The following is a 13258-nucleotide window of genomic DNA, read 5'->3' on the forward strand; positions in this document are numbered from 1 at the left end:
TCGTGACGAAAGAGGGGCGGGAGGGGCGGGACCTTCGGTGGGCGGAACCTTCCTTGGGCTCTGGGGATCACCAGGCGAGCGATGGATGGTCCCAGCCCCTCCAGGTGGCCCTCTAGCTGGGGCGCCAAGACTGTTTCTTCCCTTAGTTTTGCCAAAAATACTTAAAACGAAAACATCATGTGAAATAAACGAATATAATATGAGGTAGGATGCCAAATTTTCTGGAATATCTAAGAAAACTGGGAACTTAAATAGATTTCAGTCCAGATTCCTTCTGTTTGGTAATCTGAGAGGCTAATTTCCTCCCCCAAATCTGTGCTCAAATGCCACCTTCTCAATGAAGCCCACCCCGAGTCCCCCACTATGACATGCCCTACATTCTCTCTATTGAGATGTAATTCACACACCATACACCTCACACTTTTAAAGTGCACAATTCAGTGTCTTTGAGCATATTCACAGAGCTGTGCAACAATCACCACCATTTAGTTTCATGCCCACCAGCAGTCATCCTCGCCCTGCCCTGACAACCATTCATCTGCATTTTGTCCCTATGGATTTGTCCCTTCAAGACATTCCACAAAAATGGAATCAATACTACAAGTGCCTTTTGTGACTGGCTTATTGCTTATTCCTTCATATATATATATATATATATATATATTTTTTTTTTTTTTTTTGGTGGTGCTGGGTATTCCTTCATTTTTTTGGTACTGCAGATTGAACCCAGAGGCACTTTATCACTGAGCCATATCCCCATCCCTTTTTATCTTTTTGAGACAAGGTCTGGCTAAGTTTCTTAGGGCAACTATGGACAGCTAAATTGCTGAGGCTGGTCTTGAACTTGCCATCCTCCCACCTCAGCCTCCAGAGTCGCTGGCATTACAGGTGTGTATTACCATGAACAGCTTATTCCTCCACTCTTGATCCCCTTTACTTTTTTAAATTTATATATATATATATATTTATTGTTTGATGGACCTTTATTTTATTCATTTTTTATATGTGGTGTTGAGAATCGAACCCAGTGCCTCACACCTGCAACACAAGTGCACTACCACTGAGGCACAGCCCCAGCCCCCTGACCTCCTCTGTTTTTTTTCTCTGAGGCTTTTACATCCTCTACCGTATCATATAGTTCCTTTATGTTTATTGCTTATAGTCTGTTCCCTCCCACTAGAAGGCAAATTCCCAGGGGGCAAGCTGTGTATCTCTTCTCCACCTGGAAGGCTGCCTGGCGTGTGGCAGGTGCTCACAAGTATTTGTAGAATAGATGGAAGTCAGGCTGCCTACACTGTGCTCTGGCACTGCCCTTTCTTTCCTCAGGCTCTCAAAATCGCTTCTTCCCTCAGCACCTCTGCTGTCCTTCCTTTTGTTAGAGATGTTCTTGTAGCATTCTCTGTGGCAAGCTCCTTCAGGTGTCAGCTTAAATGGGAGTCAACTTCTCAGACCTCTCAATACCCTATTTGCCCCTGCATTCAAATCACTTCCTTTTTTTTTTTTTTTTTTGTGCTGGGGATTGAACCCAAGGCCTTGTGCATAATGAGGCAAGCACTCTACCAACTGAGCTGTATCCCCAGCCCCACTTCTTTTTTCATAGTTATCTTCTCCATGGCTCCTTTCACACTGCTCTTCTGCACAGTCTACTTCCCTTGTACAACAAAGCTATAGAAAGCTTAAGCTCATTGAAAGACCCCAACCCTGCTGGGCTCTCAGAGTACTGCTGGGCACCTGAGTGCTGAATGAATGAACTCCCAGCAGCTTTCAGCTAAAAGGCCATAAGGACAAAGTGAGCTGGGATGAGGGTGAGCACAGATTCAACCACTCTCACTCATATTCATGTCCTCTTTCCCTTTCCAGCTATCCCAGAGACAAGAATAGCACAAGAGGTGGTCAGCTTACAAAAATTTAATTGCTGAAAACATCCAAGCATGTGCAGGCTGGTCCTTGCAGGATTCACACTACCCTAATTGGGCCATCAATTTGGTGAGGCCCCCTTCTCCTTGTTGCAACCCTGGGAAGCAGGGCAACTGGTCCCAGGTCCTTCAGGCTGGAGCTGTTCCAAATGGCTTGGTGGGGGGCCAGCCCCCAACACCCTTAATAGGAACTAGGACAGCAGGCAAGATGGGTTGGCATGTAGTACCTGAAGGTGCTGGATTAAGACCAGCCTAGGCTGGGACCAGCCCAAGTCAGCAGAAAGAGCAGGGGAGACAGGGAGCCCAGGGCCTGCCCAGGGACATGGTACTGATCCCAACCCCATGTCCTTTGGTTCCACATGCTAGCAGGTGGTTGAGGACAAGCAGCTGGTCCCAAAGTAAGCTGAAGTACAGACAATCCCTGGGAGTTGCAGTAGGCCCAGCAACCATGGAAGTGCCCAAGGCCTGCAATAAACTAAGACTTCTGAGATGGGGCGTGCCAGGGCCAGAGAGGTATCTTCCAGGTTGAAGAGATGTGAGGTGTGCAAGGGCACCAGGTGGTTCTAGGAGGTGGCAGCAGCAGATGAGGCCAGAAGTGACTGGTAGGCAGGCTAGTCCTGGTGTGATAAACCAAGAAGTGGGAGAGAGTTAAGAGGGTCTGGGAAGGGAGGGTGTGTGTGCTGCTATGTGTCTGGGAGGGATGGTACTGCTGGTCAGGAAGGCTGGTCTCCCTTGCCACTCACTTACCCACTCATCCTCATCCACTCCTTCAAAAGAGTCCTGGGGCAGCGGGTCCTCCCGGTTCCCTAGCTTTGCCACCATGGCATTCAGCAGCTGCAAGAGTGGATCAGAGAAGCGTTGAAAGGAATAGGACTTCCAGACCTCAAGAGCATCAGATCCCATGGTTTTAACCCTGACAGTGTTGTGAAAAGAGCCATTTTAATTAGAGCTGTGGCAAAGTTCATGGGTTTTCACTGAAGAAGACACAAAGACAAGAGATGGGAATCAGAGACAGAGAGATTGTGGCTGTGGCACTTGATTCAGGTGCAGCTGTCTCTGTACATAGCCTAAAAAGCTCAAACATACACCAGGGCCCCAAATGGACTTGGCTCTCCAACCTCCAGTTTTAGTTGGATTAGGCCTGGTGGGCTTTGGAGGGGCTCTCCCTACCTTCCCTGGCTTCCTGTACCCTGGGGGCAGCAGGAGGTCAGCAGCAGGACTCTGAAAGGTCTCCCCACCAAGCTCTGACACAGAGATCAGTGTGATACAACTCCCATCTGATCAGGACTAGAGATATGAAGGACAACCACACACAGCTAGGACCCCGTCCACTCTGCAGAGCTAGCCCTCTCCCTTGCCTACCTCTTCCTTCTTCTGTTGATCTGACTTCTCTTCCAGGTACTGTGCTGAGGATGGGGCTCGCCGGGCAGGCGCTTCACGGGGGGCTTGGCTCACTGAGATGAGGCAAGGACAGGTATCAGAGAGTCCCCTGTGTGGGGGCTGCTTGATGCCAGCCCCTAGGGGATAGGTGGCATAAACAGCTAGTGAAGTTTCTGTGAAGTCCCTAGGCACCAGGGACCAGGGTATGTGTTGGGTAGGATGTGGGATGGAAACATAGGTACTACCCTCCAGGAGCTCAGAGATTGGGTCTCAAGACATGGTCACTCCATCCCTGAGAGAGCTGGAGGTCCTGTGTGCCCTCAATGATGAAGGATTGAACTTGGGCCTCTGCCCCCTCCTCTAGGCCCTGCCCAGACTCCCCTGCTTCCTCCCCCCAACCCTAGTTACTCCACCTGGGATCATGCCAGGGGGCTGCAGGCTGAGTAGTCGGGGCTGTCCATTGGTGCCTCCTAGCCAGGCCTCGGCACTGAGCACTGGCTCCCAGCTCACAGCAGTGTCTGGGAACACATCATTCTGGAAGAACTCTTTCTGCGGGGGAGGAAGGGACTGTCTTGAGACATTGACTAAGACCTAGAACACACCAATATCAAGCTCTGTGACCCTTACCCCCCATGCTGGGGCATCCATAACTTCTGAAATTGCAGCAAATAAGGGGCCAGTATCCCCAAAGAACAGAGAGCAGGAAGGTTTGGAAGCACAGCCAGATAGAACTAAAGTCCCTGGCCAGTGCTGGGAAGAGGGCATTGGGTGCTGGAATCCTTGGACCCAACCTCACCCTGACTCGGGGCAGCCGGAAAGCAACAGGCTCCAGGGAGGTTTGGCGCAGCCGCAGGCATCGGGCAAACTCCACTTCCCGCACATCACACTCGGTCTTGGGTAGGAGGATGAAACCCTGGGGGGGAGAGGAGTAACAGCTAGAGCCAAAAGCTCTTCCTGGGCACTCAGTGTGGCAACATTCCTATGTAGGACCACAGCCTCCCCCTGGACAGTGGTGTGCTGGTAATGTGAATGGGTGGCCCTATGAAGGTTGGCCTGTTTCCAGAGTACAAACTCCCACCATGGCCCATCTCAAGCTACTAACTTGACTCATTAAATACAGGGTTGAGAAGCGATGTATAGTGGCATGCCATCATGGCACATTTCAACTCTCCCAGATACAATCAATGGCACAAGTAATAGTAAAATCTAGTATGATAATTAGAAAGTGATCAGAATAGTTATTTCTTTATTTTTTCCTCCCTTAGTGGTACTAGGAATTCCACCCAAGGCCTCAAGCATGCTAGGCAAAAGTTCTACTATTAAACTACTACCCAGTTATTTGTTCATTTTGAGATAGGGTCTCACTAAGTTGCCCAGGTTGGCCCCAAACCTAGAATCCTCCTGACTCAGCCCCCTGAGTCACTGGGATTATAGGCATGTGCCAGGCACCGGGCTATCGTTTTGGTTTTTAATATATTTTTTGTAGGTTTATATTGCAGGTTCATATTATTTAACTTTAAAATAGTTTAACTTTTGATAATGGCTGAGTATAGCAGCAAGCTATCAAAATTCCTGGATATTTCATAACCAGCTCTGACCTCACAGGCTCCTTAACTTCCCCACATGGCCACCAGGGGGCGGAGAAGCCCCAAGATCCCATCGGGGACAGAGATGGATCAGGTACAAGGATGGCCTCACCTTGTGTGGGTCAGGAGATGTGAAGCTATTGCACTCCAGGAAGAAAGGGGCCTCAGAGAGCAGCTCATACAGGAACACCCGGGTGTCACCCTGGGGGACAGAGGGTAGATGGGGCAGGTGACAGGTAGCTAGCTTCACCACCCCTCCCCAACACCCTGCCTGACCATTCCAGCCCACCTTGCCAGTGAGGAGCACCAGTCTGGTATCAGGGTCGTAGATGGGCAGGAGGGTCGAGGGAGCTACATCGAGACCCAACACAGCTGAGGGGCCTCCTGCCAGGGCATCAGCCATATACAGCAAGAGTTGGCGCTCACTCTGGCTGCAAGAGGAGGCAGAGGCAGGCCCTTAGGGTTGGAGGGGCCTGGGCAAGACGAAGACTTCCGCAGAGACCCTGATTCTAGGCAATGTGAGAGCTGAGTCCAGCCCAGAACTGGCCTGGCCAGGGCGGCAATGTCCCAACTGGCCACTCTGCCTCCCCCCTCATCCCCGGCTATACCACTGTCCCTCTTCAGCACAGTGCTGACCCCAGCACCTGTCACAGGCGACTGTAGCTTCCCAGGACCAGACTTCTCCCTATTCTGGGCAGCTTCCTGGCCTTTCCCCAGAGCTCAAATACTCTGTCTTCCAGATCTTGGTCAGCAGCCCAGATCAAATGATACCTCCCTTGGGAGACCCTTCCTGATCCTTCCTCCAAAGCACCATCTCTCAGAGCTCTCTAACTGGCTTTAGCTGATCCCCATCAGGCCTGGGCTCCTGGGCCTGGCTCTCACCTCCTGGCTTCCATATTGACTGATTTTTCCCTTACCAGCCTTCACTTCTACCCACCCACCCACCTACCCATCTACCATCATCCATCCATCCATTTATCCATCCATCCACACAAACCTCTACTACTACCCACCCAACCACCCGGTAACTGAGGGGCAGGAACAATTTTTGCAGGCCTGAAAGGTGTCTGTTACTTTGGAGAAAGGAGACTCAGGTGCCTAGAGCCTGGGGATGGTGGTCTCTAAGTCCTCACCTGTCAAAGCCAGACACCAATAGACAGCGACCATCACACACCCAAACAATGCGAGCTCCGCGGCCCCCTTCAGGTCCTGGACCTTCCTGTTGAGATACAGCACATGAAGCACAACTAGTGTCCCTCACACCAGGTCTAAAGGCCATGCATACTTGCTTACCTGCAGGGGCTCAGGGCCACTCCGGGGCTCATAAACCCGCACATGCCCATCCTTGCAGACAGTGGCCAGCTGCTGTCCATCAGGACTCCAGGCCAGGCCAAAGATCTGGGGACAGGCAGGGACGTGAGAGGCAGCCTCTTGCCCCATGGTTAGGCCCCCATTCCTGCAGCTGTCCTACCTGGTCCTGATGGCCCTGCAGCCTCAGCCGCTCAGCCCTGGCCTGAAGGTCCCAGATGCGAATGGTGAGGTCATAGGAAGAGGAAGCCAGAATATCTGCTGCCAATGGGTGGAAGCGCAAAGAGTAGATCTTTTCTGTGTGACCTGAGGAAGGGGAATGGGGTGAGGCTGAGCCCTTTGGAAGCCAGTGCCTCACCCAGCCCGACACAGGCCCTCCTGACCTGTGAGCACAGCCTCAGGTGTGGTGAGCATGTCCTCCAGGCCCCCTGGGGGCACTCGCCACAGTCTGATCCGGGCATCCTCCCCGGCTATGGAGAGAGAGCAGCAGCTCCTCACTACTGGGCCCAAGATCCCTGGCTCCCCAGAACACTCAGAACCCAGGGCCAGTACCTTCCCTCAAGCCCAGGCAACCAGCCTCCTTACCCACAGCGAGGCGGTGGGGATCAAAAGGGTCCCAGGCCAGATCAGTCACGGCTGCCCCATTCTGCAGCGTGGGCAGCGCTGTGTCAGGTAGGCGGCCAGGCTTCCTCAGCTGCAGGAGGTGCCCCACCCCATGGCCCATCAGAACCAGGCAGGAGAGCCAGTCCCAGGTGCTGCAGAGCAACAGCATGCCTGGGTCCCCACCCTCTGCAGCAGATGCCCCCACTGCTCGGTGACCCAAGCTCTCTGCCTTAACCACCCCATGCTCTGAGCCCCCGATGCCAAGTGTGAGACACCAAAAAGTGAAGAGCAGCAATGCAGAGTGGTGGAAAGAGTTCAGCCCTGGGGCTTAGGTGGCCTGGGTTCAAACCCAGCTCCACTTACGCTGTTGTGTGACCTGGATAGATCACTAAACCTCTCTGTACCTCTTCACCCTCATCTGTAAAATGAGGACAAGAATGGTACACACTGCTTGGGGCAGCTGGGAAGACTAAGGGACATGCTGGCAGGAGCCTGATACATGGTCTGCGCTCAGCGAGTTGACAGTCGCAAATGCCCTTAGCATCCTTGCCACCTTCAGGGACCTGGGGAGCAGCCCTGGTGGAGTGGAATCCCTCACCTCAAGCACGGCCACCTGTCCTCCGCTGCTGAGCAGGGGCACAGCCACATGCAGCTGGTTGGCGCAGAAGCCATCACTCTCGCCAGGTGTGGTGAGGCTGAGTCCCTTAAGGTTGGTGATGTGGCTGTCTCGGTGCAAGACGCTACCCTGAGTGTGGCGGAACTTGGAACTGGGTCCTGGCAGGTGGCAGGGACACAGAGCTTTGCATAAGGATGCCATGTCTGCACACCTTGCGCCGTGGCTCCTGGCCGCTTGCCACCCTCACTATAGGAAGGTGCCCGTCATGTGCCCAGGGGAGGCCTCTGCAGAGGCAGCACACACAGCTTGCCTGGAAAGCTGGCCCTTGCTCCTCTGCAGCCAAAGGGATCTCAGCAGAATCCAGGGCTCCAGGCCACCCTCTAGTTTTACAGATGACCCTTAGCAGCTTTACTGTGGCTCACAGGACAACTGATTCTGCTAGGAGCTGCAAGTCTGGGTGCCCCACATAAGGCCTCCCTTCAGAGTTGGGGGACAGAAGAGAATGGGTAGGGACAGAGTAGACAGAGTCAGTACCCTGATGTGCTTACCCAGCAGGCTCTGCAGCGATCTCTGACTGGGGCTAGTCCCAATGCCACTGCTGCTGGAGAGTGAGGGCCCCAGGCTGGAGGGTGTGGAGGGCGAAGTCAGGGAGCTGGGAGGGGAAGAGAAGCCCCCCTGGGGAGAAGGACCCAGATCAGCCAGTGGATCCCTGGGCACGCTAGCCAGAGAGAGAGGGGACACCCAACTCCAGAGCCACTGCTCGGAACTGCTGTGGAACACTGGGTTGGGTCTAAGTACTGTTGTGGGCATGGTCAGTGGCAGGGGGAGCACAGGCTGGGGTAACATGGATAAAGGAGGCAGGCTAAGCTCTAGGCCATGAAGATAGCGGGTGGCAGCTGCTGGCTCCCAGGTTTGTGGGGTGGGGGGAATATGCCAGTGAGTTAGAGCTGCCAGTGCTTCAAGAAAAGCCAGAAATCCAGTTTGTGTGAGAAGTCTCACTTCTTCAGTGTCGGCTCAAGTTTTCTATCTATGCAGCAAGCAATCCTCTGTCATTCCTGTTTTTATTTTTTTTTCCTGTTATTCTTTTTTTTTTTTGGTGGTACTGGGGATTGAACCCAGGGTCTTGTGTGAGGCAAGCACTCTATCAACCGAGCTATATCCCCAGCCCTCCTGTCATTCTTTTTTCTTTTTTTTTTCCTCCTGTCATTCTTGATAATTAGAAAGGACAATAAAGATCACCAGACAGGGAGACACAACAAACACACCTAGTGCTGATTTCACCTGGGCACCCACTGCAGCCCCCTGCTGGCTATGGGACGGGAGCAGCCTGGTACTTACAGCTGGGTCTGCATCAGCCCTGGGTGCCTCTGCAAACTGGACTGTGTCAGGGGGGGCCTCTGTAGCAGGCACCAAGAGGGAAGTGAATCTGGGGTGGGGCGGATGGGCTGGGTTGAGGCTGACCTTCTGCACCTGTGGAGAGGTTGGCATTTGAGGCAGTGGTAGGTACGGGCCACAGTGGGGGGGGGGCATAGGCTGCCAGGTGGGAATACAATCTCTGGAGGGGTCAACTGGGTTCAAGGGTCACTGACACGCCCAGCAAGTCAGGGCCCAGCCAAACTGAGGGGCTTCCAGGGGCTGGTGGAATCAGGCTTGGCCCTACCTGCTGATTGCTCCCGGCCCACCAGGTGTGGGGGTCAGAGGCAGGCACACAGCCGGCAGTATCTGGGAACAGGTCCTCGTGGAATTCCACAGCCTGGTGATGGACAGGCAGGCAGCCAGTGAGGCCCAAGTGTCCCAGGCCCAAGTCCCTTGCCTGGGCACCCCCTCACCTTTCGGGGCACATGGTGGCTAATGGGTATGATGGCTGTGTCACTCAGCTGCAGGACTCGGAGCACCTCGCAGCTCATGACAGCCAGTGCCCGACGGGGAACAAGAGCTGCACCCCGCAGCACACTCTCCAGAACACACTGGGTCACTGTCAAGGACAACATGGGAAGACAGTCAGGGAGGGAAGAGGAAGGGGGGTGGCAGAATGGGAAGAGATGAGCTCACCTGGGCTCAGTGCTGGCTGCTGCAGGGTGACCTCATAGCAGTACAGCTGACGCTCACCCTGAAAGAAGCCCAGCCTGAGTCCCTCTCACTGACCATACCTGGCTCTCACCCTTGTTGCTCCCCAGGGACCTGAGCCACAGACCCATGGTGGCCATCTAGGAGATTGATTGCTATGTGCTGGGTGTCAAGCTGAGCCCTTGGCAGACTGTCCCTCATCTGCACATCATCACCTTCAGTGGTGACACTGGGAGTGTACAACAGCACTTATGGGACATAGACTGCATGCTGAGACATCATCTTGGCAACCCAGGTGAACATGCACCTGGTAGGGGGACCCTCAGGGCTGAGCCAGCGTTCAAGCTCAAGTTCCTCTTCTGTCAGGGACAGCGAGGTGGACCTTATAAGCCCAGGGACCAGAATGTGTCCCTCTGGGTGAGGGACAATGACAGAAGAACCCAGATGTATCTTTCTTACTCACCTTTCCTGCCAGGACCAGGAGCCCAGAGTCTGGGTCCAACAGGGGCATGAGAGACCTGGGGAGAGAGGACCAGTGGGCAGACTGATGGGTAAGGGAAGGAAGGAGGGCTGTGTGCCTCATGACCCCAGACAGGGTACCTGGAAGGGTGCCACAGTAACTAGGAGCCATTTAGCTGCTCCTGCTGTGTCCTATAGGACCCTCCACTTCCTCTCCATGTGCTGCCCACACACCAAGCACAACCCACCCTTCCCTGGGTCCCCCACCTGTCCACCTGGTTCCCAGCCAGACTTGTGCTAGGCCTAGGCACCTCAGATCCAACCTCTACTCCAGGCTTTTCCAAAAAGACCCCACATGGATTCCATCCCCTCTCCCCTACCCCTCAGTCACCTAGACATCAGACCAGCACTGCCAGGGAGGAAGAGGGGGTGAAGCTAGAAGCAGAAATTCCCCAAGAACCAAGCACATCCTTCTCCATGCCAATCCCAAGTCCTGTGCCAGGCCAAGTGGTTAGGATACTCCTTGCCCTCTGCTCCTGAGGTGGAGGTCATGGCAGGAGGGGCAGCACTGGGAATATAGAGGGTGGGCATGAAGCCCCAGACCCCTACCCACTGAGTGCCAGGCTCAGCCTTGGCCAAGTGCCTGTCATTGCTCAAGGATCTGCACCACCCTTCCCTGGGCTCCGAGGAAGCCCTTTACAGCCATCAGGGTGAGGGCTGCCTTCTAGACCACAGCACTCAGGGAAGCACCCAGGGGAAACTGGAAGGTGCCACCTTCTGTTTCTTGCTCTTGGTCTCACTTTCCTGTCTCTGGGGACCCTCACCCCCAGACTGTACCCTATCCCTGCCGTAATTTGGCCGTGGCAGTTGTCACTGTCCCTCACCCAGATGACAAGGTGCCCAACCTTCCCCTCCCCTGCACACCTCCTCTCCCCACCCTGCTAGGAGCCACACAGTGGGCTGGGAAGCTGGGTGGGTACCTGGGTGTCTCCGCAGCTTCCTGGAGTGCCCTGAGTGGGTCACCTGTGAGTAACACAGACTCCTAGTTACCTCAGGCCAACAGGGTGAACCAGGCTCAGCACTGCCCTTCAAGACCTGTCCTGACCACTGCCTGCTGTGATGGTAGGGGTGAGTGGAGACAGAGCTGGTGTGACCTGGGGTGCTCCATGCTGAGGCTGGCACCAGGTCCCCTTCAGTGGCTCCCACAGGACTTCATTCACGATCATTCATTCCCTTGAGCAGCTGGCCTACCCAGTCCTCACCTGGCCAGCACATGAGACCAGAGGTCAGTCAGACAGATCTCATTCAGTCCTCGAGGAGCTCCACAGCCTAGTGCTAGAGGCAGACACAATTCCACAACTAAATGTGATGAAGGAAAGGTCCTCTGAGGACATGTGGCAGGGGGCAGGGTGACTTGGCCTACCTACTTGGCCTCTCCCATTGGGGAGAGGGTGTTCCCTACAACTCGAGTGTTAGGGAAGTCAAACACATCGCAGAGAAGAGTTCCGGACATTGAATGCAGCTTGTACAAAGGCCCTGTGGTAGGAGGAAGTGCAGCCCTTCCAGGAATGGGAAAGGCGATGGGCCTGGTAGCCCAGGCAGTAAGGGTGAAGGACTGAGTCTTGGGCTAGTGTGGGCAGAGCCAGATAGAACAGGCCTGTGGCAGGAGGGAAGTTCTGCCTCCAGTGCACCATGGTGACAAAAAGCTGATGGTGTGTTTTAAGCAATGGGAGATAGGTTGGTGCTGGGCAGGGCTGTGCTGGCTACTGCAGAGACAGGCCAGGAGAAGTGGGAAGGAGGGAATGAGGCAGAGGCTGAGAGCAAATGAGCTGCCCGTGGCTCCTTTGCTGCCAGGTGAGTCAGGGGAAGAGGCCTGGCCAGCCTCTCACCTCTACCCCATCAGCTCCTGCCTACTGACTCAGGCACTCAGGATGCGGGGGCAGGAAGTCACAGCAGGCAGGGCTGGCTCTTCCAACAGGTCAAGCCAGTCCTTCTTGCCTCAGGCAGAGCCAGCTGGGCAGCTCTGCCAGGCAGGAGCATCCTGCTGTCTACAGCACAGCACAGGCCAGAATCTGGGGTCATGGCAACCAGAGCCAAGGGTTGGCCAACAGCTGGCACGGGCCTGACTCCGGGCCCCATAAACAGAGCTAACTCGGGTCTGGGTCTGGATTGCAGAAGGAAATCCCTGGCTTGGCAGAGAGTCAAAGGTGGTGAGTTGTGTCAGTACCTTGCTGGCTGTCATGGCCCCAGGGTCTGCCACCTCAAAGGGCTCTGACTCTGACCCCAGGTTCAGGGATTTACCCCAGACTCAAAGTCATAAAAGGTCAAGGGCCCACATCTGTCTCCACCTTCCAGCCCTAAAAGATAGGACAATAGAGGCATCAACTGGGTTGTGAAGGAGGGCTCTGGCCCCCTGATAATGCCACCAGCACTCCTGTGATGAGCTCATGGTGGAAGGATCCGGGTGCATGCAAAAGCAGCTCCAGGACTACATGTCCAGTTTTCCTCTCCACTCATCTTTCCACCTTCAGGCCTCCTCCTAACCTAGACATCTTGGCATTGCCCCTAGTCCAGAGCAGTCCAAGGTCCCTGGGCCAAGCCTGCCCCACACTCACTGGGTCCCTCCTTTCAGAGTCTCTGAGTGGGATGGTATCTTGAAAGCAATGAGGAAAAGTTGGGTAAACTGGCAAGGTCTACTGGAAGCTGCCTTGAGCCCCTGGTAGATAGGGCCCTGTGTGAGCCCAGAGGACGGGAAAACACTTTAGGTGGGGGAAAGGGTCTCTTCATCATCCAAAGCTGGCCACTGAAGCAAAAGGCCATCAGGAAGTCCTGTTCCTTGGGGGAAATCATGCTGGAGTTTGTCAGATCCTCCTGGGTGGGGTTGGGCAGCATCTGTGGATATTCCTGAGGGTCTCAGAGAACACACGGCTCAAGGAAAGTAGCATAGGGACAGTCTGACCAGAAGCCACACAGCACTGATTGCACATTCAGATGATTGTGGGCCAGGCAGGAAATGAGTGAAGTGCCTGGCATGAGACAACAGGGAGTAGTGGGGACTGGAGTGACTGTGAGCCTGAGCTCTGGCCCTGGCCAAAGAGGGCAGCTGAGACTTCCTGTTCAAGGCAAGCTGGGAAGTCCCATTTTAATGCAAAACCATCTGACTTCTCAATGTTGGCAAAGGCTTCAAAGTTTAAAACATGCCACACAGGCCAAATGAATCACACTCAGGGGTCAGCGTTGCCCAGGCCGAGGTTTACAGGCATGTCCCATATCCATGATACAAGAAAACATGGAATGAGGAGCCCCACCTGTCCTGGGGAGAT

General features: G+C 54.3%; 1 protein-coding gene across 2 annotated transcripts in view; it reads right to left on the minus strand.

Annotated features, from left to right (window-relative positions):
- Positions 1-1893: 1893 nt before the first annotated feature.
- Positions 1894-13258, minus strand: part of Coro7 (coronin 7) — a 55464-nt gene continuing 44099 nt past the window's right edge. For both annotated transcript variants that reach the window (XM_046444245.2, XM_058579450.1), the window contains 19 exons: positions 9940-9994; positions 9462-9519; positions 9239-9384; positions 9070-9162; positions 8748-8879; positions 7958-8084; positions 7392-7567; positions 6776-6884; positions 6574-6660; positions 6354-6496; positions 6176-6280; positions 6016-6101; positions 5172-5313; positions 4995-5084; positions 4093-4209; positions 3710-3845; positions 3279-3370; positions 2664-2750; positions 1894-2533 (listed from right to left, as the gene is read on the minus strand). In XM_046444245.2, coding sequence (XP_046300201.1) covers positions 2528-2533; positions 2664-2750; positions 3279-3370; positions 3710-3845; positions 4093-4209; positions 4995-5084; positions 5172-5313; positions 6016-6101; positions 6176-6280; positions 6354-6496; positions 6574-6660; positions 6776-6884; positions 7392-7567; positions 7958-8084; positions 8748-8879; positions 9070-9162; positions 9239-9384; positions 9462-9519; positions 9940-9994 — 1987 coding nt within the window. In that variant the 3' untranslated portion in view covers positions 1894-2527. The remainder of the gene's footprint in view (positions 2534-2663; positions 2751-3278; positions 3371-3709; positions 3846-4092; positions 4210-4994; positions 5085-5171; positions 5314-6015; positions 6102-6175; positions 6281-6353; positions 6497-6573; positions 6661-6775; positions 6885-7391; positions 7568-7957; positions 8085-8747; positions 8880-9069; positions 9163-9238; positions 9385-9461; positions 9520-9939; positions 9995-13258) is intronic.

This window comes from Marmota monax, unplaced genomic scaffold (assembly GCF_021218885.2).
Source record: "Marmota monax isolate L192 unplaced genomic scaffold, Marmota_monax_Labrador192_F-V1.1 WCK01_AAM20220418_F8-fsc00035, whole genome shotgun sequence".
In the NCBI taxonomy this organism is placed as follows: Eukaryota; Metazoa; Chordata; class Mammalia; order Rodentia; family Sciuridae; genus Marmota; species Marmota monax.